Raw genomic sequence first — 25,069 nt, forward strand, 5'->3', positions numbered from 1 at the left:
ATGATGCTAAGCTACAGGATATTTTTTTCTCTGTTTTGAAAACCTCCTTTACTCATAGGGTTCCTACACTGCTGGCTGCTCACATTTATGCTATTTCTCCCTTCTCTGTCTCAGCACCTGATCTCTCCCTGCCGATGCTGCCTTGTGGTTGCTTTGTGTGTTCCATATTCCCCATCTGGTTGCCGTTGCCAGCCCAGCAGTGGGGGTTCTGAGTAGCTGTTGGAGACTGAACGCTTACCCTAACACTAACATTTTGCTAGTGAAACCGGTCGATAATCCAGGATTTTACTAGTGACCTAAAGTTAAATTTAAAAGCTGCTTTATGGCCTGCAGTAAACAACATGGGTTTTAGAAAGATTAGTTTTGACATCACCTAGCATAATGGAGAAAATACACTTGCAGCAGGAATTGTTAAGAATTGCTTTTTATTCAATCATAACTGACAGAGGGGCAAACTATTCTGAGAGTAGCAGAACAAGGAGGTGATAAATATTTCCTTAAAAGCCCATCTCATTATGAGTCTAGAACGTTAGAACCCCCTCAGTAATAAAGATATCAGAGCTCCAGAGGAAACCCCAAACAGGTTCAAGTGGGTGCTTGCACCTTCAATAAAAAAAAATGATGGGTAGCTTGCAAAATACCAAATGTTGACATAAAACCACTGCAGCCATTATTGTGGTTTAAAGTATTGTTTCTTCACCTGAAGAGCCGGTGGTACAAATCAAAGTCAGTCAATCTGCTGGGCATCTAGGCTGGTGGAAGTGGAGAACAGAATTTGCCCTGTTGAGCCCGGCAGAGGTTGCATAGGCAGAGTTTACTTAGGCCACTATAAACTGGAAGCTGTGCCTCTCAGAATGTTGTCTAATTCATTGGATAATGAGAGCAGCCCGGAACTTGAACATTTTTTTTTTTATTTATTTATTGTCTCTGCAAAGTGTCTGCAGAAAAGATATAGCAGGGACTGAACATAAACTAAAATTCATTTCCAAGTTAAATCTAGCATTTATGGAATTTTCCCTTTGTCTTTCCTACTGCTTCAAGAAATTAATTATAATAAGTATTATTTCAACATTTGGAGTTTAAAAAAAAAAATCTATTTTCTGAAGTTTCAATGCATGTCAAATATGCAATTAACATAATCTATCAAGGGACAAAAAGGAATAATCCTGTCAGTCACTGAGTTGCTGTGGTGAGCAGAGGCTTAAAATCCCTGTCGAGGGTATTTGAAGTAGGAGAGAAAGCTCTCAAAAGCCAAAGGAGCAGTTGTTATCTCCATGTTATAAATGGGCTGGTGAGCCCCAGAGAAGGGAACTGGTTGGGGCTGCAGAGGATTTCTATAGCAGAGAGGAAAATGTACCTGTTAAGTTCTAATTCCTGCCCTGCTGTCACACACACGTGATGGTAAGTGAGGCTGTAGGCATTGGGCATGTGAATGACGTTAGCTTTGTTCATAAGGTAATGGACAGCATACGGTACCACAACATCTTACTGTATTATACAAAAAGTCACAAAACATGTTAGTGCAAGGCATCATGTTGTTATATCCGGCACATTCAATGCTAGAAAAATGTCAGTGCATTTTACCCTCTATTTTAGTTGAAAGTGGAAAAGGTATTACCTTGCAAGCTGTGATAGTTTTGATAGGAACCTTCAGGAAAATTGTTTTTCTTGAACAGACTGTTGGTGGTTATTTTTTTCACTGTTTTTATTGCACAAAGATAATTTTATTGCAAGAAATCTATCTTGTACACAGTGTGCTGGGCTTCTTTACCTGTTCTCTGCAAAAAACACATGTAAAGGTATTAAGGGGACCTGGGGAGTATTTCAGATAACAAAAAAATAGGAAATTATTTCTGCACTAGATTGTGCAACCCCATGGCATCATCGGATGCAAGGCTGGAAATTTATCATTTTACTGGATGTTGTTGAATTTATTGTTGGCTGAGTAATAAACGTATGGAAGGATCCTATAGTTTGTTGGTCTGATTGTGTTAGTTTTGGAAACTATCTCTAAACATTTAGCAATAAAATCTTAATTTGAAGCTTCCCAACTCTTCCTATGTTAAAGGAATGGTGATTTTGTTCTAAGTCTCGCCACCTGCTGTTTTCTCCTGTGGTAAAGTACATTGGTATCTATGGGAACAAAAACTTAAGAACAGACACCCACATGTGTTGAAGTCGATTTATAGAAGGTCTTGGAAGTGATACCACGAATTGTGAGATATGGAACTGTCTGGCTTGGAGTTTGATGGCTTGCAATGAGAGCTAAGTATTCTGATCTCATAAGTTATTTAGAATCTCCTTGGCATTGTGGATGTCACATTCTCCACTTTGTCTTAACTGCAGTAAAATGTTGTTGTGCTGCATTTCCTGGTTGCCGTATTTTGTTCCCAGAAGTGGTAACACTCCTCCCCTGGGTTGGGGAATAAGGTCTTTTATTTTTATCCAGAAATAGGGCTTGGAACATGATAATATGTGACAGCAGTACCTTTGGAGCCTCAGGATGAAGGATGAATATGCAGTTGAATATGTAGTCAAATCATAATGTAAACTCACAGCATGTAGCACTGTCACAAGACAACGCCGTGGTTAGTGGCTGAAGTGTAGGTAGTTCATGCTGTTGCTCTAGAAGTGCTCGGTTCCTTTCCCCATTGCCTCGCCAGGATGGTGGCCAGAGCTGAAGAGATCTGTGATGGACTTGTATAGTACATGGATTGGGGATATTTCTCTGATGCATTTTCTGTGATTCTGTTTTAACTGCATAGCAAAACACCCCCAGAGAAATAAAACATTTTACTTTATGAAATTGGTGTGATACAGTAACAAAATACTGGTTGTGAATCTATTATGGTCTCAGATGTGAGTAGTTAACATTTATTTTTATTTTGCTAAAAAAAGGAAAACCCGGGAAAGGAAACAAGTTTGATCAATTTGAGTGGCTCATCAGTAAATTAGTTGATCAATCCTAGCTGTTAGCTTTTAATTTGCCCTGTCTCTTAAGAAAGTTGTGAAGAAAAGATGATGTCAAATGGGAGGTTTATCTCCAGGCAATGACTGAGCCTGTAGTGTGAAAGCTTCCCCTCCCTGTGTTCCCCAGAGATCTCAGAGACAGTTTCTGGGCCTCAGCACTTGCCCTGCATCTCCCTCAGGATGCAAGATTTGTTGAAAACCTCTACTTGACTACAGGAAATAAGAGCAGTGACACAGAAATGCTGGTTACTTTTAGGATAAACCTGGAACATTCTATTAAATGCATTGCACTGTAGTTGTCACTGGTAAGAGAAGGGGCTTCTTGGTCCTGTGAGTGCAAGAAACCTGATTTGTTTCAGCATAGACAGAAATACAGTCTGGAAAGCCATTTTATAAACAAACTTTCTTGGTAACAGTAGTCTGGGTGTAAGGGTAAGGTGACCTTTTCATTGCTATTGTCTCTGTTTCTAAATTCTTCTCTTTCTGAAGTTCCAGGGCAACATATGAATAGTTTTACACAGGTAGGATTCAACACAGAGGAAGAAAGAGAAAAAGAGAAATTAATAAGCAAGAAAAAAGGGAAGATAATTTGCCACGTGAAATGTATATTGCTTTCTGTGTAAAGAATTGTCCCTGATTGCCCTTAAGTGGTGGATCAGTAGCCAAGCAGACTATATATGAAATTATCATCCCTTTCAAAGGCTTGCAGGATGGTGACTGCCAGTCCTCTGCCTATTATGCAGCTTATGGTTTTCTGTACGTGTTAAAAAAATCATCGTGATGTATGCAGTATCTTTGTGCCTTTTGCCATTGCCACCGTCATGTATTTTGTGTCAGCTTGGGTTTGCACAGGGCAGTACTGCAGCAAGAGTCCTGATAAGCATAGATTAAAAATGCAGTGGATGCAATAGGAATAACCCAAATGTAATGTGGTGTAAATACATGATGCCCCTGGAGGCTCCTGGAATAAGTGCTCCTCAAGTGCTCCTGAACTGTGTTGCTCAGGAGATGATACCTCAGGGGACACAGCTTGTGTTGAAAACGGAGTCAGCAAACAGGATAATGTCTTGCTGAAAATAGGCTTGAGCCAAACTCTGAAATCATTCCTGAGATGGTAAGGACAATGGGATTCATGCCTAAATGACAATTGTAGGGGTTTTGTGTCAGATCTTGCAAAGATCTTGATCTGTCTGGAATGCTGACTGATGCCTAAAATGCAAAGATGATATAGAATGAAAACAGCAGGACAATCTGGACGTAACAGCTGGAAACTATGAATGAGACTCAACATTTCTAGTTTGGAAAGACTGAATGGGGTAGCAGAAAGATAATTGTAAGCATTACACAGAGCCTCACGTACATACTTAAGTAGGTCGAGATTGAAATGAGGTGTTCTAAGGCAATGAGCAACATCAAACAGCACAAATGGATTGACTGCGGTTACTGGGGTTGGGGTGGGGAGAGGATCAAGAGCAGCAGTGCCTGGCTGAACGTCTGTGGGGTGGCTGCCTGCAGGGCTCTAGAGCAGAGATGCCACGTATCGTGGGCAGGATGCTGTTACCCGTGTTACCCTGCCCCCATGCAGCAGTTTGCTTTTTCTGAAGAGAGAATAATATTTTTTTTCCATTCATTTATCAATCTGGTTATTTAGATTTCAAGTACTCAAAGGCATAAAGTGTCTTATCCTGTGTATTTCAGTGACCTGGAGAACAGGCAGGAACTATTCCTGGGTGGGACTTTTAGGCAGCACCATCATATAAAAATGCTGAAATTCTCCAGGATTTCGGCAGACCTCAAAGGTCTGCATCTACCTTCTTGTGCGTTGTGTTTTGGAACACAGCATACAATAATGTGCATTATTTGCTAGCCATTTTCCAGTAATTCTGCATTAATATTTCCTCGCAAGTTACAAAGGAGGGAAATAGATGGTCTTTGCCGAGAAAAGAAATCAGACAGAAGTCCAAAGAGAACAGCTTTCCTATTTTTATCAGTAACTGCAGAACTTTCTTTCTCAGCTTATTAAGTATGGGAGGATACCTTAACAATATGTAGGATGCTGTATGGACACAGGGGAGGCATTAAAATAAAAAACAAATTTTTTCCTCCTTAAATGAAGTAGCACCCCATTGATGTTTGTTGCCTACTGAATGAAATATGAATTAAGTGAGTTATCTCTTGTACTTATTTCCTAACATCCACAAGTTTTTCCTTCAGTTCTTTTTTGAAGGAGTGAAGCAAAACAGATCCATATATCCTATCTGAGAGCGGGGAAACAAAGAGTTAATAAACGATTATCCCAGGTGGCTGAACACTTGAGTTGCAGTGAAAGGCTGGTAACATTCATTGAGCTCCTGTGCTGGTTTCTACCTGTCATCAGCTCCTGATATACTACTGTACAGAGAATAAAAAATGAGCTTGCTCAGACCAGAAGCAGCAAGCATCCTTAGGAACCTTCTGATGTTACATTAAAGACCAACGTGCACTGTTATTTTTCTCATTATTTAAAAGAGTCTTTTGAAATATCAGTGATGTACATATGGTCTTTGCTGCTTCCTCTGGTGTTTTTTTCACTTGATTCTCTCACTGGAATATGGATGATGCAAGCACCATTAAATGCCTCAGCCCAGATAAAGGTAAGGGGAAATGTTATTTTAACCACCTTTTTGAGGGAAATTAGTTTCACTATAGAGAAAAGTATAGTTCACAGAGCTTTCTTGAACACTTGTTTTCTGTTATTCAAAGTTAAATGCTTAAAGCAAATATAGAGCAATTTCTTAAGGCACCCTTTTCTGTATCATACCTTTGCCTCCTGTTACCGCCAAACATTAAATAATACATGCATCTCAAATGGCTGCTTCTTCCTGCATGAAGAGTGCAGAGGAAGAGTGCACCAGGTATATATTCATGTCCCTTTTCTGCTTGCTTAAGTCGCTGGCTGTCACCGTAAAGAAAGGCTTTCTATTTTTAACCATAGACCTTCTGCTACCCACATTAGAAAAGAGAAGAGAGACTCCAGTACTACTGTGAGTCAGCTGTATTGTTTTCAATTTTTTAAAATGTAATTTACTTCTAATTAGATATAGTTTCTTTATACTCATCAAACAAGAAGGGTGCACAGAATCAGTTTGGGGTGAATTTGTCCCTGGTGGAGTTATACCAGGGATGAATTCTGTCCTGTCTGTGAACTGCCTCAAGCTGTTAAAACTGTGCTGCAGTTTTCTGCAATTTGAACTTGGAGGTCGTACCTCCAGTACTTACTGATGGCTCCTTCAGAAATCGTATTAATTCAAGACCAATACCCAAAAGCCCAGTTTTTATTTTTTCAAAGCTTTATATTCTCGTTGATTTATTTGGTAAAAGCCCAGAGAGAGAAACCATTACCTATGATACATTTTAATTGAATCAAATGCCTAGTTGCATGTCTCTATGCATTTGGTATTTTATGCCTGTCAGGCATGTGGTTTTACCATAGTTATGCAACAAGTAAAGACGTATGACTTCGGTGTGTTCAGAAAAGCTGCTCTGTGGGCACTGGATACCGTTCTAACACCTTCATGTCTCTGGGAAGGCAGAGCAATAGCCCTGACTCCCTGTATTTTCAACTCATAGAATACTTAGTCATGTTTGTGCCACATCTTTTGAAGGATGCACTCATTAGTTTGCTTTTCTTTTGTAACATTGGCTGAAAAAATCATACCTAGAAAATTTTACCAAAGTGGAAAAATGCTTGGATCTAACTGTTCAGGTGTTGGAACCAAACCTGGTGTCCGAGTCCTCTGTGTCTTTATTATTAGCATACCAAAAATAAGCTGAAGCAATGCTATTCATTCAGAAAGTGAAAAAAAGTAATGCAGACAGGTTGCCTGTACCTGTGTAGTCACTAATCACTGCAGCAAGTACGGTTCCAGTAACTGAAGAAGGATGTTAGTGTGAAAATTAAAGCAAATTGATTTGGAAGAGGCTCATTATCGAGCAGAACTGTCATCTTCATAAAGAAGAGAATGTCCATAGAACATCACGTAGAAAAATCTTCTATTGTAAATAGAAATGGCCATTGTATTTTATGACCATTTTGGTAATGATATTCTTTATTAATAAACATAATATCAAATCCAAGAATACTTCTAGTCTGTGACAGATTTAATGATTGTGAGAACTATGCAAATAATTCAGGTAAATCATGAAAGAGTCTCAGTCTGCATCAGAAGAATAGGAAAACATTAACCAATATTTTCCTTTGAGATTTGTTAAGAATGAAGCAGAGATGGTGAGATGCATTTAGGCATTGTCAATATTTTTTTAAATGGCAAAAAACTTAAAGCATATTTTAAAACTTGGCATAAGAGTTTATTTACCTGTGCCATATTACTGGCATAGAGTCTAGGGATTTGGAAGCCTGTAAGCTTTTAAATTAACAAGATGCTAAATAGAGGGAATAGTGAGAAACTATTTCCTATGTGCAAGAAATTTTCTTGTTCCAAGGAAAGAAGGTAATTTTCTTAAACCTTCATAAGTTGTAAATCCACAAGTTTTGGATTGAATTGATTGAAATAGTACAGTTTGATTGAAACCTTTTCATTTTACTTGTTTTTATTGATTGCATTTTCTAACAGAAGTGTTTCAGGACTGAAACCAAAACCAATATTTTGGTTTTGAAAATGTCATGGTGGGACAGACCGATTGTTCCTCATCTGATTATGCTGAGGCTGAGACTGAAGGATGTTCACCAACTCAGTGTTTCCGCCAGAAGGTGTCGATCTAAGCTAGCTGGTGGAAGCGCCTCAAAAACAAATGAGGTAACGTAAAAGAGCAGAGGTTCCATAAGCTGAAGGTACAGGCAAGGCACTTGAATGAAGCTTCTGTCTAAAGGGTGGTCATCTTCTTGCTGTCGTCTGTAGCATTAAAAGGAAATGTGATTCTCCTCTTGCTGAGGTATAAAACAGTGGGGACACAGCAGAGGCCAGTAATTCCATAGTATAGGAATGCCTCTGGAAGCTTTCACATGATGTCCTATGAAAGCATTCATAATGAGAGGTACTAACGAGCTGGATCTCAAGAGTTCAGTATTCTAGTGACTTACCAATCTCTTATTTTTTAAGAGGTTCTGGCTGCCTAGAAGCTGAGTCAGAGATGATAATCTGAAAAATTGTTTGCTCCCAGTAATTCTGCAATGTTCAGCTATCACTAAAGAAACGATTCATCCCGAATGGGCCACGTACTGAGTAAAACGTCTTGTCTGAGAAAGTCCTTTAAGAGTGTGACCGTTGGCAACCATCTTCCGTTGTAACACCTCACAGAGCTCTGGAATGTAGGTCACCAAAGAAAAATCAATACACAGGTGTTCTCTGTTTCTCCAGCATCATATTTACTGATTTTGCCTTGTATCTAAAGATGCACATGCTTTTTTTGCTGTTCTGACCTCAATTATAGATGGTTTCCAGGTGCTTCATCTTCAGTTTGATTTTAAAAAAAGGAGAGAAACATTGCAAAGGAAATTTCATGTTAATGCTAAGGGAACAGCTTAAAAACTGATACCTTATGTGTAGATTCTTCTGATTAATGTCCCTTCTATCCCCTGCTGGAATCATTTGTATGGTGAATGTGAATTTAGTTCAGCTAAAAGGGAAAGCTTTCCTGTTTAGGGAATGACAGAAGAAGGCATAATCACTATTGGCATCTGCATGTCTAAAGGCGTTATGTGGCAGAGAGCAACTAAACTTTATGGCACGATGTGGCCTGACACAGGATGAATGTGGACCAGCCCAGTACTGAACAAAGTCCAGTTAAATGTGGATCTCTGTAAAATATTTTCTCAGTTCAGCTGGGAAGCTGACTCTTTCCTCAGCCTTCAAATGCTGCTTATCTTCTGGCTCTGAACCCTGGGGGAAATGAATCTGTCAAACTGCTTTGTTTCAAACTGAGGTGGATATTGGAGACCACACCAAAAGATGGAAATACTTTTCCTGTAGGAGCCCAGAAGCAATTACTTTACTTCCTGTGTGTTTATCCCAGCTATACTGAATCCAAGACTAAAAAAGTCTGGCAATAAGCTATATTGACTTGCAGTCACTGACCTTGTTGTGGATTTCAGCTCTGCAGCCTGCACTCACTGGGCAACTCTGCTTCTTACTGTTTGTAATCTTTCCCCTTCGAGGACCACAGCAGGTGGTTCCTGCTTGAAGAAGACCACATTTACGGTCGGCTTTCAAGCTTACCAAGAGACCCGCAGTTGGTTTCTAAGGTTTACAGATGCTGGTTCTGTAGAGTAATGTATTTCTGAAAGGAAAATAAGAAGTTAATGAATGACTGTGCTTTCTTAATAATTCTGTCACAAATTTTAAAAACTCCAACTTCTTTGGAGTGGAACTCAAGGCAGTGATGTCCTATTAAAGTGTATTTGCCTTATTTTAGCCTAGGGAGAATTCAGCTCCGTTTTTACGTACACCTTGCACAGTCTATCTAGTCAAGCACTGCAGTTACGGACACTATAGGAAATTTCAGTGCCCTCCATCATTTTAAAATCATGTTTCTGTCCTCATTGCTCAGTGCTTCCTGCTCTCTTTTGTTCAGAATACACACTGAGTGCGTATTGTAAACTGTGGCATAGACTCAGATTACAAAATTATTGCTTTACCTATTCATTTCAGTTTCATGAACAGTCGCCCGTTAAAATGTTAACAAGGGATGTGAACATGAGCTTCATGGTTTCTTACAAGGTAGAAGCGAGAAAAAATTATTTATTTTCTTAAACAGCTAATAATTTAAAATATACTGTCACCTCCCCATCCCTTCTCATGCCAGTCCAAAGAAAATATCCAAGATCAGGTAAGTCCTTGTGGAAGTGTGTCCTTGTTAACAGAGTTCAAAGGCAAAATATGGTTCTGAGCCAAATCTCATTTTCTTCAAGTTGTGATATTTGAAATTCAGAAGTAATTCTTGTCTGTCATGCCTGTCAGGAGAGACTGGAACTCTGTAATATCCTTTGTGATGTGGAAGGAACGTGCCTAATTACTGTAATTCATAGGAAGAAGTCATAAGGATGGGAGGTGGATATGTTTCTTTACTGAAATTCCTAGGCACAGGACTTCCTGGGTCCCAGATTGCTTAAATACAAGCCATCTGCTTTGCCTCATTGCAGACAGATTTCTAATTTTTTGTATGAATGATTCTGAGATTTTGTTTTCAGCAAGGGATGGACTAAAGTCGTGGCTCTAGAGGAAGCTCCTCACTCTCACCTTCCCAGAGTAACCCTTGTAACTGAGCAAGCACCTGGCAGTAGCTTCTGTATGCATCTGCAGCTTTGTGCGGCCACATAACCTGCCTGTATTTCTAAGCATGATGACCTTCATTGTGGATTTAAGCTTGGTGGCTTAACCCCACTGGTTTCTCTCGATTTACGGTATACCCTCCTAAGGCTGCCTCTTGCCTGGCACAGAAGCTGAGCAGAGCATCGAAGGAAGAGGGAGACTGGGTTATTCCTAGAGACAATGTAACTTCATTTTTTCCATGTTTCATGAAACTGGTATGTGTCTGAGAAATGAGGAGTCTGTCACATTTTTTTAAATGTACATGGCACAAAAGGAAGGGCTAGAAGAGTTCTGAATCTTTTTCAGGTAGAACATGTTAAAATTCACACCAAATATGAAGCGAAGTTTGTGAGTTAAAATCAATTTGTGGTGATGTGTTTCAGTAGCAGATGTCTTCTCTGAATGTCTTTCAAACTGCTTTGTTTTCCTGTACCAATTTTGCCTTGGATTCTAGAATTCTTAGAGGTGTTTTCATAGAAGGCGTTCAATAATATTGATGGATTTCTTCCCTTCCAACCTGCCTTAATCTCCCTTTTAGTGTTTGTGACCCATGTCACTGAACAGATGGTAAAGTGCTGAAAGATCTTTAAATGTAAAGAGTTTAAGATCTTACTTCAATTAAGTGTGTAGGGACGTTTTCTTATACAAGTCAGAGGTTGGAAACAAGGTGACCTTAGAGCAACATTTATAGTCTTAAAATCTTTATTTTATGCTGACATTTTTCTACAATCAACAAAGTTTCATAAGCTGAAACAAAGTTTCAAAGCTTTGCAAGAAAAAAAAAAAGTTCAAATATCTTTTAAATCCTTTTTACTAAAGATATCTTGGAAATTGAATTTCCTTTGCCAAAATCAGCATCAGAATTCTTAGTAGAGTTTTTTAGTAGACTATAGTTGTATTTTATTCACCAAAGGCAAAAAACTATAGAAATACCTCAAAGACGATGCATGTTTTAAGGGGAAAGAGTTAATATTTTTACAGTTTCATTGATAAAACATGACATAAAAATCTTAATATGTTTATTAAAGAGTCTTCCTTAATGCAAAACCTTCTCAAAGGCTCAAAGCACAAAGTCTTTTCTCACTTAATTAAAATAATTGCATCATTTTTTTCAGATGAGCTCAAGAGAACTAAACCTCACGGAAGGAGGCAGACTAATTGTTGTCATTACGTTAGTGCTGTTGTTGCTAATAGGTCCCAGTTCAACAAATATTCCATCATGTGAATAGAGTAATTTAAGGGATTTCAGGATCAGTTCATTTTAATAATGTGACTTTCTAAACAGTTTTGGAAAGCCCTGGAAATAGTGGTATTTGTGGTTGCTTAGTGAAAGCAGCTGCTGTGGGGCTTTCCCATAGGGAATTCCCATACTGGAAGGATGCACCAGGACGGGCGATGTTACAGCCATTGCACTTTCTCCCAGTGGAATTAGTGGCCTTGTAAATTGATGCATGCTCAAGAGAGATGTATTTCAGCCAAACTGAATAACTTGAGTATATTCTGAGCCAGTGCAAAAATACTAAGCTTTGGAGCATGGTGGGTGAGAAACAGAAGCCAGTGGTAACCTGGCTCCCACTTGCCATAGGCAAGACGTGTGGCTTTAATCTCGTGTATGGATTACTGTGCTTACCGTGGCTGGCCAGATGGTCTGCAGTCTGTAGTAGACTAGAGCTCTGTCTGTGTCCATGCCAAAGGTCAGTAGAGTGGGGTTACGTTCGAATTATGGAAAAGGCAGCTTATAGACACTTGGGATAATGTGGCCCAGCCAGTGCTCTGGCCTTTCTGCACCTGTGAATGGGCCGTCAAATGAGTGCGGGAAATTTGGTTATAACTGTCCGCGTGTCTGAATTTTTGCCTGCCTTGGAACTTGCCAGAACTGTCTGAAAGTGATTGTTGTAGTGAATTCTTTATATAACTAATGCAGAAGTTTTTAGTTATCAGACAAAACCAGAAAACGTAACCAATGTCTACGCTCCAGCAGCGTGTACTCCCAGTGTCCCTCTTCTTGGGCAAAAGCCATACCAGGAACAGGCAGCTCTTGGATACAGCCACATAGCAATAAAAGACCATAAAGTGCCATGGGAAACCCGAAAGCTAATGGAAACCGAGTTGACTGGTCTCCTGTCTAGATCACGCTGCTTCAGACCTTTAGGAAGCAGCATTTCTGGGGGAAAGGGAAGAAACATAAATCTCACCTTTAGAAGCAGTGAAGGAGCGTCACGACTTCGGTTCATCAAGTTGAGCTTTCTGTGCCCCTGCTGTTCATGCTTATGTAATTGGGTTTTGAGCTGAAATTCAGATGTCTTTCTAAACTGTATTTAGTGATGGGCATTTCAACAAGATTTCTTTGCTTTTTCTATTTCCCTTAGAAATATCTCAGCATTTGGTACTTCAGAAGACAGTAACAGGCCTACTACCTCATATGAAGATCTTAGCCTGGGGCATCTAAGATGTAGCTGTAACTAATTTCTGCAGTTTTTTTGGGTCTTTTTGAGTGGTGTTTACAACTGAAAATGAAGTGAGGAGAATAAAAGTAAGTGAGAGAGAGTGTACAGCTAAATGGCAGCAAGCCAGATGACATTAAGAACTTTTGTTTCCTCCTTAATTTCACTTGTGTTGTGGGTTGGCAATTGTTTTCTTTTTATTGTACAGCTATTAGGAGTAAGATTTCCCTGGATAGGAAGTGGGAAATAACGATACCTGTATTAAATTTAATACCTGTATCACTAATTGTGTTTCTAAGTATTTAAGCCCATGTGTTTCTAAGTATTTTAGAATCAACCTCTTGTGATGAGGTTAGTTTGTTAATCTGATAAATTGGGTCTGTAGTGTGTTCGTGCAGGGATAACTGGAGTGCATAGCTGTGAAGTTACAGGTCTAATCCTTGTGGATTTACAAGTCAATTACGGTATCAGGTCTGCAATATTTAATGTCCCTGGCAGTCCATATGTTGAACTTTGAAAATCAGTTTATTAAGTACACCTGAAATATTTTCTGTGACATCTTCAACTGGTAGCGAGCTGAAGTATAGAAATTGTGTCTGTCTGTGGGTACCTGATACACTCAAGCTTCTTGCTACACTGTGAGCTGAGTTAAGCTCTTGTGCTCATTCTTTTGTCTTCTGCTTGAATCCTCGTGTAGAGCAGGCAAAAGAGAGATTGGAGTCTGGCCTATGTATTGAAATTTCCCACATGGAAATTTTTTACTTTGTCCATTCTACTTTGAGAGCTACAGCTGTTTCTCTATGTATTAAATAGTTTTTAACGCTTTTTCTTCCCTCAACAATAAAGCTTGCATGTTGGAAAGAATCCATCCGTCCTGATGGATTGCATTAATGATAAACCCATTTGTCTCAGGAGCCTCTCCATTTTGCTCACTTTTCTCCATCTTCCAAACTACATGTATGTTGTGCTTCCGTATCTTCTGCAAGATTCTCTGTACGATGGAGTCTGGCTTTTCTGCTCTTCTTGAAGCAAATTTCTTCTTTTGCAAGACTTTTGACATTCTACCATTGTTCATCAAGTGTTCTGAGGTCCACAGGCCAGCCTGCAGATTCAAACATTGCTGGTTTCCAAATCTCTTCGTGGCACGAAAAGCCTTTGTTACACTTGAGAATGATAAGTTTCTAAATTGCCATGGAAAGAAGTTTTTAATCTGCATGTTGTGTCAGGTGAGCGAGATTTTTCCGAGGATGTCAAGTGAGGCAAGAATAGAAACCCATTTCAATAGGCTTATATCCTAAGTACTAAGCTCAGTATGCTTAAGGGTTGGGAGAGGGATTATGTCACGTTTAACCCTTTGTTATTTCCTGTTGCTTTCCCACACTTACCTAGTATCCAGCATAATCAGTAAATAGAGGGGCTTTTTGAAAGATTTTATTTTTCTATGTTTATGTGATCATTTTCTTAGGAGGCCTGAAGGATGGGTTGATAGTAACAACTAAAAGGATTTAAATTAACCTTCTCTGCGTGGGCTTTAGATTACAAATCTAACTTTAACTTGAACATTGAAATATTTCTTCTTTTCTGGTGCTATAAATGACTGGCATTTCTCTGTACTGGGATAAAAACAAATCCACATTCAAAATCTTGCTTGTGCAGAATTCTAATTCTGAACTCTGAACCTAGTATCTTGGGCAATGCTACAATAGGAGTTACGTTTCACTCTTTTTCTCCCTTCCCTTTGTCCCCGGGTTGATAACACATGAATGGTTAATGCAGAATCTGGCATGTCCTTGCAGAATTAATTTTTGAATTTTAGGAGTACCTTTTTCTGCCTGGCACACGGAGTGCCAGATACTGACATTTTGCTGTAGGTACAACCTGGAAGACTGCAAGGAATCCTTCTGAATAGTGCTGCAAGAGAAAGAAAGAAGCTACACAACTGCAATACTTTTGATTTATTGCAAAATCTTACCTTAACTCTATTTCCTTATAATCAAGAGCCTTAAAGTTTAGTTGTATTGCCTCCTTTGTGAGGTAAAACAATGTCATTCTCACCATTTAAGATGTTATTTCTATAGTATGGAAATGAGCCACAAAGATGTTTACTGATTTACTGAAGAAATTCAGAGAAGCATGCAGTAGAGCAGGTAATTAAGCTCACATTTCTCAGGTCTCATTCTGGCCCGTGCTAGATCTTTCTTCATCTGAAAAAAGGACTAGGATCTTTAGAACTATACTTGATGGATTCTTGCCTTCTGTGTAGCAGTTTTCTCTTGTATGGATATGTACTTCTTAGCATTTTCCAGGAGTTGCTCCTCCTCTGATGACAATTAGTTTGCAGTCGTCTCACTAAATTACTCTTGAAAGGTGCCTTGGGAGAATGGAAGGCTATTGCTGAAGTGGTTGAATAAACAGCAGAACGTGACGAGTGTACACAGCATTATTGCCCCTGTTGACCCTTAGCACAGACCCAGTTTGTTTTCTCCTTGGAATGAATCTGTGGTTAAACTCTGAGCCCAGCCTAACACAAGAGCTCTGGGCATAGCTGGTGAAATAAACAACTTCTAATTGAGAGTGAATCATCTCTAGAATTAACTACTCTAAAGCTTTTTCAAACTGTGAAAGGAGGAGTAGGAAGCACTTAATGAATGTGTTTTTAATCGGGCAATTTGTGTTTAGCTCATCAAGCTAGAAGCATATTAGGCTTCTTGTACAGATCACAGATGGCAAGAGCAATTGTATATTGTACTTAATGTAGATTAAGAGGTTGTGATAACATAAATGACAGATTTCTGTATTTGGAGTTTAATTTCTACCATTTTCAAATGGAATGAGGTAGTGACAGTGCTTTTTAAAAGTTAATCCTTACCTGCTTTTATCTCTGTCAGTTCTCAAGCACCTTCACTGTTCCTGGTTTCCGTTTACAGCATTTGTTCTGTGCCGTGTAGCTGTCTGGCTTGTGTCCTAAAGAGGCATCTTCTAAGGGGTTGTGTCAATTTGCAAGGACATTCCTTAATGGGTTGTGAGATGGAAAGATGCTGTTAACGTAGGCAAAAAAGAAAAGAAGAAGAAGAAAGCGCTTTTTTTTGAACCTTTTTTTTTTTTCCTGCAGCTGTAACGTGTCACTTAAATCCCTTGACTGGATAGGGCAGAACCACGGCTTTAGGATTAGTGCGTATGATGGATTTAGGATTTGAAGCAAACATGTGTTGCAGTGTTTCCATCACATCTAGTTTTTACTGCCTAGAGAGAAATGTTCTTTCTTTTAGCAGGCACGTCCATTAATATACTGAGGAGAACCTTCTGAGAAAAGATGAAGACTGGTGCAATGGTATTTTGAAGAGCTGTACGAGAAGAAAATGTGATTGTTCCTTTTTTTTCTCAGACCTGGAAAGAGACTGAAGAGCTTAAGCACCTGGACAGATTCACAGTGAAAGGCAAGGGTGGCTCAGGAGGGCAGAGAGGGGAAATGGATTGTACTATAAACTTTGCACTTAATTACTGCAATGGATATTTTTGGTTGGTTTTGAAGAGCAAGTAGAGCCCTCGGCAAGAGTGGGACTTGCAAATCTGTTAGTAATCAAATATATAGGAATAGGGAATTGCTGTCAGAAGGAGGAAGCAGCATGGAGAAGCCAACAGCTGTGAATCGGTATAACGGCTTGGTGGATGCTTGGCAGCTGGTAAAGTAGCAAAGGAAAAAGAATATCATCAGGGGGCCTTTCTGTCCAGAAATGGATTCATCTACCTGCCAGCTTGCTTCATGGCCCTGTCCATCCTGTGTCTTCTTTCAGGTGTTGAACTGAAACCCACCCAATCCTCAAAAATAGACACATAGGTACGTCACGTAGAATAAAAAGGATTTTGTTGGGATTTTAATATTCTAAATCCGGACAGGGGAGGAGGCCTAAATTTACTGTGAAACTGGCCTGTTAAAGCCTGAAAAATACCACTGGATCTTGGAAATCACCAATTATCTTGTTTTTTCCTGATAGTATTTTTGTGCTAGTACATTGAAAATGTGTACTACAGAATCTTGATACCTACTGAGGCCCTCAGTGCCTGTATTCAGTTCTGAAGCTGCCCTTTGTCTCAGATATGGATGCCTCAAAAAGTCCCTTGCTTCAAAATAAGTTCTCAGTGGCCCGTCTGGCTGAAGAGTTTTTCTGGGTTGGTGGCAGCATCGTAGCTTCTCCAAGATGGAAAGTCGGCCACATTGGTAAGATGCAGGCTGAATACCTGCCACTTAGTTGAACAAGACTTGAAAGCTTTAATGTTTAAATCTTATTTAGTGACAACTTTGTCTAGCAGTGGTTTGGGGGAGCGGAAAAGAAGGAATAGCTTGAGACACAGCCCTAGTCCTATGTTATTTTGCATGGTTGTTAGTGCAATTCTTTTGGTCTTCAAGAACCTCTCAGTTATAATTTCATTACTGATTTCTTTACATTCTTTTGGAAAAGCAAAATGCAAAGTTATGTATTTTGACATGTGCAGACCTTTTGAAATTTTCTGTTGCAGAGAGAATGTATTTCCCTCTCCATACCTGCAGTAAGACAGGTTTGCTATCTGCCAGAATTTGTACACCTCTTAACTCTTCGATTTTTCATGCAATACTCGTAGTTTTCAGTCTTTGAAATGAGCATTTAGAAGTATCTCTGTTGTCTTCTTTCATAGTGAGTCACTGGACTCTTGGAAGGTTGTTTTCTGAATACTGATGTGCAATGGCAAAATGCTTAAGCTTCACTAGCTGTCTGAGAAAAGTCTCTTTTTGCTTCATAGCAGCCTTTCTTTTAAATAGGTAATAAAACCAGGAAACCTGGTTGGAAAGGCCTAGAGAAATGAGATGTTTCCTATTCTGGTAAATACATTTTAATAGTGGTCTTCTTGAGCCACTCATGTCCAGCAAGGAAGTCTGCAGTGGCCTTGACCGGAACCATCTGTTGCCTTGGAAGCACTTTTTGTGTCCTACTCATCTGTCAGCTTCACCAATCAAAGATACTTTTTTAACAAGAAAGTTGGAGGTATAGATAGCTTAGAAACTAATGGGAATTTTTGCAGAGGTCCAGAAATGCCATCCTACTCTGTCCTGCATTTCTGTGGATCCAGATGGCTGAGGGAGTCTCAGGCGAGAGGTGAAGAGCTGACAGACTGACCTCGAATTCAGCACCCTAATTTCCACAGGATTAAGAGCATCTCTTCACTCATTAACATCTCATTTATTAGGCGTTGTGCACTTGAAGGGTGGATTCAGTCTTGCATTATCTCTTGTACACAGCAAACACCATTCCAACCATTGCTGGCAGAATTATACAGAATTATTTTTTTTTTCAAAGATACTTTAAGATTTTTTTTTTGCCAATGAAAAGAATAGTAGAGAGTCCTGAAATTTAGTGAGGCTTGAGTCAGTGAGAGCAAATAACGGGGAGAAAGTTCTTGCACTAGTGACAAGATGGTCGGTTTAAAAGGTGAGGGCGACTGGCTCACAAGGCTGTAGGAATGCAAAATGAGGCAAATGAAGATTAATGAAGTGGGATGTGGTCTGTTTTTAATTGGATCCTGGCATGATGATGTGAATCAGCCTGCTGTACCTGATCTATGAACACTGTAGGCAGAAAATACTGTAGGTTAACTCTTGATCGTGCCACTCGCTACATACCTGGGGCCATATTGAACTTTGGACGTGGATCTTTTGACAAAGCTGGTCCATGTATAAAAATACTCAGTGACTAAACCCTTCTATCTTCTTTAGATCCTCACATGCTAAAATACTCCCACTCCTTCACACATTTACATCAAACCCAGAAACTCCTAAAAGACAATAGTGCTACTGAACCATAAATAATTAACAGACATTGGAACGTCTTTCTAACAATAAGCATGAAATTGGGCGCTTTTTTTTTTCTTATATCAGGACAAATTGTAGGGATTTATGATTTGTGTAGTTTTGTTATTTATTGTTACTTTAAAACTGTTTATAGTAACTCTGTTACTGTGAACTATGAAAACCCACTTTGAGTCTTTTCACTGTGTCAGTTGCTTTGTAAGAACACAAGACTGGAACTGAGTGTTCTATGTTTCTGTTTCCTGCTCTGCTATGATACTCCTTTTTGCCACAGTACAGAGATTCATCTTCTCTTCGTGTCTGCATTTTGTCCAGATGCAAATTGAGACAACTTCTTAGATCAAAAGAGAGCCGAACCTCAACTGAATTCTGCAAAAAGGTGCTATTGAAGTGCAAACTATTATTTTACCAAGAGGAAAAGTTCAGCCTTAATTGAAGATAGTTAGGAGCCATTTCTTCCAAAAAAAGATTCATTGCAAGGCAGAGGGATTTTTACTTGAAGTATAGAAATGAATCCTTAAAGAAGGTACCTGAACAGTGGTAAGGAGAAGCAATTATACTTGCCTTCTCATCAGTGTGCTGTTCTCATTTACATGCTGGGAAAGACGTCAGAAAAAAAAGATTTTATTTTTTGTTTTATATAAGTGCCACTATGACTTTTTTTTCCCTGCAGATTTTTCTGGCAATCTCTCTTGTGGTCTAAACTTTCAGTCACGCAGACAGGTGAGGGGGTTTGTTTCGGTGCACGTACGTCTGTAGAGATGTGGAGGTGCACGTTTCCCCTCTCCATCTCCTGGTGTTGGTCTGGCTGCCCCCAGCTAACGCCTCTGCACCGTCTCCAAGGGTTTCCTTCCTGTCCTCCTGGTAGGATCCAGAAAAACTGTTGTTCTGACACAAGAAGGAAGACATTTCTTGTGCTTTCCTCTCCTTGTGTCACCAACCCCAAAAAGATATTAACAAATGCTTAAAACAAGTATTTGGTGTGGTCTGACCATTCAGTTGCCAGGTTCACTGAATAGGGCCGAGGTCAGGTTTGTGTCCACGATTATCTTGTTCTTAATTTAACACCTCTCCGTAAATATTAGGAAGAATTACTTTTCTGAGAGAGCGGTCAGGCACTGGAACAGCCTGCCCAGGGAGGTGGTGGAGTCGCCATCCCTGGAGGTATTTAAGAAACGTGTAGACATAGCACTTCAGGGCATTCTCCACTGCCCAAGATTGTTGGGTTGTGTCTGTTTGTTTGTGTCTGTTTGGTGGTGTGGTTTTGTTTTGTTTTGTTTTTTTTTGTTGGTTGGACTCAATGAGCTCAAAGGTCCCTTCCGACCATGAAGATTCTGTGATTCTGTGATATTTTATTAACGTAAACAATGTACTCCACAGAATTGTGGCTTTAAATTTGAATTTTCTTTTATTATTAATGTATTTTATTGAACCTTCTTTCCTGAGTAAATTAACTAAATTTGTCTGAATATGAGCTCTAAAGCACTGGAACATCAATGATTTTTCCATTTGTTTTTACTCTTCCTTGCTTCTCTTTTGTGTTTTTGCTTTTGCCAGAGAGGTGGACTTGAACTACCCCAAAGGACTGTGTGTGGGGTTTGATGCATTTTGGAATACATGGAATAAGTGTTTTAGTTTGGATACGTTTCATCTGTAATCTGTATGTACAGATTGATAAAAGCCTGAACTCAGGACTTGCTTGTGTTTATTCATAAATCTGTACTCACTAGAATATGTATTGTATGTGTTAGTTTTCATTCTTCCATCCAGAATCTGTGTAGTAGTTTACACTTCTCATCCCTAGGTCTGAAAAGAATGTATAAATACATTGGACATGGTAATAGTTTTAATTTTGCTTAAACAGACCAGGCAGAAAAGGCACAGGACATTAAATCACAGACCATGCTCTGTCATTAGGGGAGACCTGGCAGAAAACATGAGGCTGCATCATTCCTGGGACACAGCCAGTCACTAACAGCCTGCATTAACGTTCAAGCCCAGTTCCTTGCACCAGCTGCATTTCAAAGCAATGTCTCCCGTCTGGGCAGGCACAGGCACGGCCTCAGCCTTGCTCCCAGAGGCTTCAATCACAGGAGCTCCTGGAGGGAGCATCTTCTTAGACTTGTTCCTTTGAAAGCCACTGGCTGCACTGTCTGTAATGCTGCCACATCCCGAGAGGGGCCCAGGGACAAAGTGCAATACAGAGGAAAGGTGTCCTCCAAGGAGAACCTGGTTTTCAGTGATTTGGAAGGAGAAAAATCTGTTAGGTTCTTGCTACGATGTCTAGAAGCAAATTTGTAGGATCAGTGACTTAATCCATAGAAGCAATGGGAGGAAAAGCTGATAATCCATCTTAACTTTCTAGAATTACTATTTCCGGAGTTTACTGTTTTCTTTGGCCTGGGTGGCAAGTAAAAGTGATGTAAAGAACAGACAGATGCAGTGCCTTTGTGATGGCTCTGTGTGCAATGAAAGTGGGCATTCTTGCTTCTGAAGAGAAGTAAATGTTTGGGCTATAAAGTTTTTTTGTGGTTTGCAGAAGCCCTAGTGGTGTTCTGTCATGCTGAAAATGTTGTCTTTTTACTAAAGGAGTTTCAAAATAATGTTACTGATAAGTTCAGCTTAGCTTTGCCTCAGACTCTATGATACGCTGCTTATTAGTGTGTTTTTAATGTGCTTTGTGTTTCATCAGTCATGGGTATTGGCAAGCAGTGGCAAAATGTTTATGAATTAGGACTGAATGCTAAAATATAATTATATAGATCCACTAGGCATTTTAGGTCATAATCTTCTAACTGCTTTAATAGGGAGAGAGGTGTTTTTCTGAGTTTGCTTATTAGGATTGTTCGCATGCTGGGAGCAGCTTATCTGGGGAAGTATTTGTAGAAATGAGCTTCTGAACTTAAGGTGCTTATGAGAAAATTACAGGTCTTCCATAGTACCAGGTGATGGGCTACAAATCCAACTTTGTTAGCATTCAGTGCTTTTTCTAACTCGGTCATAAAGAACTATATTTAACTGATATTTCAGGGTCACTTTAATGCAAATATGGGTATTTACTCATATGTTATAGTGCAGAAAAAAAAATACTGATAGTTTTGTATTTACACTTAACCTTGTTGTATTTGAGTGCCTTACAGAAAGCATCAATCAGTGCAAATACCTGCTCAGTATTGTTCTTTCAGCTTCTTCCCAAGAAGAAAACTTTGGAATCTTTTTAAGTACAGAGAAATACTATTTATATTAGAGAAGGCAAATCAAAATACTTCTATATGTTTACCTGACTGGTGTAGGATAAAATGACTCTGTTGTTGACCCTAACTGTAGATCTCTCTATAAGAATGTAGCCTTTGAAGCTGGCTTCAGCTTTGCAGTCACACACTGGATTCTAATCACCTTCTTGCTGTTAATTTTTAAGGCAGTGAAAATGGTTTAACTGTTAAGTCATTTCTACTTAAAAGTCTTTGAATTATTTTTAGCGTTCCTAGAATACTTTTGATGACCAAGCTGGGTAATTAAATTTTTTTCTTAATTGGATTCAATTTAATTGGATAGACAGAATGTGAACTAAACTGCTTCATAAGAAGCCATGGTACTTCTAACTGGTGATACTGCTGACAGGAACTGTAGAATTTACAAAGAGAAATGTGAAAAAAACTTGTTATGCCACAAGGGTACTGTATGTTTAAGAGGCAAAAACATGAGGCATAATGAATATTACTTTCCTGACATGGATAGAGCTGTGCTAGTTTTTGCTGGCCAAGGATCTGAACTTCCAGGTGAAATTTCGTACTGTGTCCAGCACAAGTTTTACATACTGTGGGAGCTCAAGTTAAGCATCTGAGTTGGTGTTAAGAAGGGTATGTACCTTGCGCCAATTCCAATGTATGTATGTTTCATACCTCTTAATATGGGAATGAAAACTCACATTTACAGGTAAGTCCACAATTGCCAAGAATCTTTCTGACTTTTTGATCATCCTTCTTACATTAGACAGTACAGGAAATCTTGTCCTTTGACTCCAACTGTTAATTTGGCAGCTGCTTGATAGGTTTTCTTCCGGTAAAGGTGATTTTAAAGGGAGCAAGGTCTGACTTACTGGTATCACTTTATTTCTCTCTTCAGTGGAAAGATGTATGAGTTCCATGCAAGCTGGTACCCAAATGATCAAACTCCGTGGCAGTTCCAAAGGGCTGGTCCGCTTCTATTACCTGGATGAGCACAAGTCATGTATTCGTTGGAGACCATCCCGAAAGAATGAGAAAGCTAAAAGTGAGTGTCAGCCTTTCTTCTGATTCCTTCTAGGGTCTTGCCTTCTTATAAACAAACGAGTATGAAGGATTTGATTCTTTCACAGGTGATCAGGAAGAGTGTTGTACTTGAATTTAAAGGGTAGTAAACGATTTTATGATAAATAGTTTATGAAAGCTAACTAAGCTGCTGTTGTTAGCTCTACAGGTTGCACTAGTGTAGTATGTTGTAAATGGGTTGCAGGCAAACCCCGTGTGAAGGTCCCCCCGGGGACCTTGCAATGTGAGGTTTGGGCCCTTTCTCTACAGGAAAAAAGCCTTTTGTCTGGCCTCGGGCACGCACACAGTCATTAATGAACTACGTGCTTTTGTCATTCTAGTTTCTATCGACTCCATTCAGGAGGTTTGTGAGGGGAAGCAATCGGAGATCTTTCAGCGCTATGCTGATGGCAGTTTTGATCCCAACTGCTGCTTCAGCATCTACTATGGAGACCATATGGAATCTCTTGACCTGGTATCTTCCAGTGGAGAGGAAGCACGCACCTGGATCACGGGGCTAAAATATCTGATGGCGGGGATCAGTGATGAAGACAGCCTCTCAAAACGCCAACGGACTAGAGACCAATATCCTTATACTATCTCAGAGCATTTCCCAGTAGTGGAGAGTGATCAGTGGCATAGAGATTCCTTTAAGTATTTCTTTTGCTAAAAGTAAGCACTAGGCTCAAAGCTCCAGAGCAGTTCCCATTGTATTCCCTGTTTCCAGGGACAGAGATAGGAGTCATTGAAGAGGATTGTTTGGGCAAGATTTGGAGATGAATGACTAGAGTGAACTGAAGAATGCGCAGGTATATTCTTTAATCTCTTACTCCCTGTGTAAAGCTGTCCATTTAATTTGATTTTACAGGACAAAGTGTGAAGGAACATCATAGTTTGCTCAGAAATTAGTTCTTCTGTGCTGTAGTTTGGGTAAATTGTGTTGCAGTTGAGCAGAGCAAGTCCAGAAACTGTTACTGAAGTAACGTAAGTAGAGTTATATATTACCTTGCACTCTCATTCATCCCCAGCCTCATATACAGTCTTTCCTAACATGAAAAAAATCATATATACATAACGTTCAGTAACATCCCTTGATAATCCGTGCTGTTCCTTAACTCCTGTTCAATGTGGTTGAAGCAGACATTTGATGAGGCAGATAAAAATGGTGACGGCAGTCTGAGTATTAATGAGGTGCTCCAGCTAATGCACAAACTGAACGTGAACCTGCCCCGACAAAAGGTCAAGCAAATGTTTAAGGTAAGAAATGAAAAAGTATTTTTTATTCTAAAAGAACAAGGATTGAGCTGCTGCAGATTTAGCATGAAAACTAATAGGAGAGATTGTAAATGCTTCAGCAGCTGGTTTGTTTCCACTCTGCTGAGAGATACTACACAGTCCATTTGGCAAATTGAAGAGAGCCGCAGAAACACGTCATAGATAAATTGTTATTCATAGAAAAAAGCATTACACCAGGTACCTTCTGGTGTTACATAACAGAAAGCCATACAATACAAAGATTGATTTTTTTTTTTTTTTGCTGTATTTGTTTATCTGAAACTCAGTCATGTTTCCTTCTCTGATTACATTCTCAGTAATAAATATTATCCAGTAAAGTATCCAATATCCTCCAATAACTGATACTAATAAAATACCCAGTATGCAAACTTCTGTATCTGTCATGTTTTTGCACTTCTAAGAGCCATTTATTTGACATTGCATTCTAGTCACCCAGACCTGATTTATTGGGCAACTGAACTATGCAGATGTATATGCTTTTGTAATCAAAAAGTCTGTTGTGTGAAGGACCTAAGCAGAAGTTGGATCAATAGTTTTCAGCATAGTGAACTATTGTAACTTTTGCACACAAAAAAATTTGCGCTTACTGTATGCGGTGTTCTGGTTTTACTGTTTGTAATCAATGACAATTACTGCACATATTGGGTGCTTTAGAAATGCTATTAACAAAGAAGGATAGGTTTGCTTTTTCCTCATGCAATGCATAATTGAAACTGAGCTGGTCTCAACTGGAAATATAATTGCTATTGGATAGCTTAGAATCAGAATATTAAGCAGCCTTGAAATGAAAAAGCAAATCTCTTGGTTAATGAAATAGCTGCACGAGGTATTATAAGATATAGGAGGGTAGATTATATGTAGTTCTTGAAGGAAGTTACCTTGAATATTAATTTTTCTAGTTAAAAAAGTAGTGAGTTCTTT

At 39.3% G+C, this 25,069-nt stretch overlaps 1 protein-coding gene across 1 annotated transcript in view; it reads left to right on the forward strand.

Moving 5' to 3' along the window:
* PLCH2 (phospholipase C eta 2) overlaps positions 1-25,069 on the forward strand; it is a 75,433-nt gene that overhangs the window by 19,502 nt on the left and 30,862 nt on the right. Inside the window, 3 exon segments of the mRNA XM_074161525.1 lie at positions 22,689-22,835; positions 23,194-23,437; positions 23,980-24,109. Of these exon segments, the coding sequence (XP_074017626.1) occupies positions 22,689-22,835; positions 23,194-23,437; positions 23,980-24,109 (521 nt within the window).

This window comes from Numenius arquata, chromosome 20 (genome assembly GCF_964106895.1).
Source record: "Numenius arquata chromosome 20, bNumArq3.hap1.1, whole genome shotgun sequence".
Lineage (NCBI taxonomy): Eukaryota > Metazoa > Chordata > Aves > Charadriiformes > Scolopacidae > Numenius > Numenius arquata.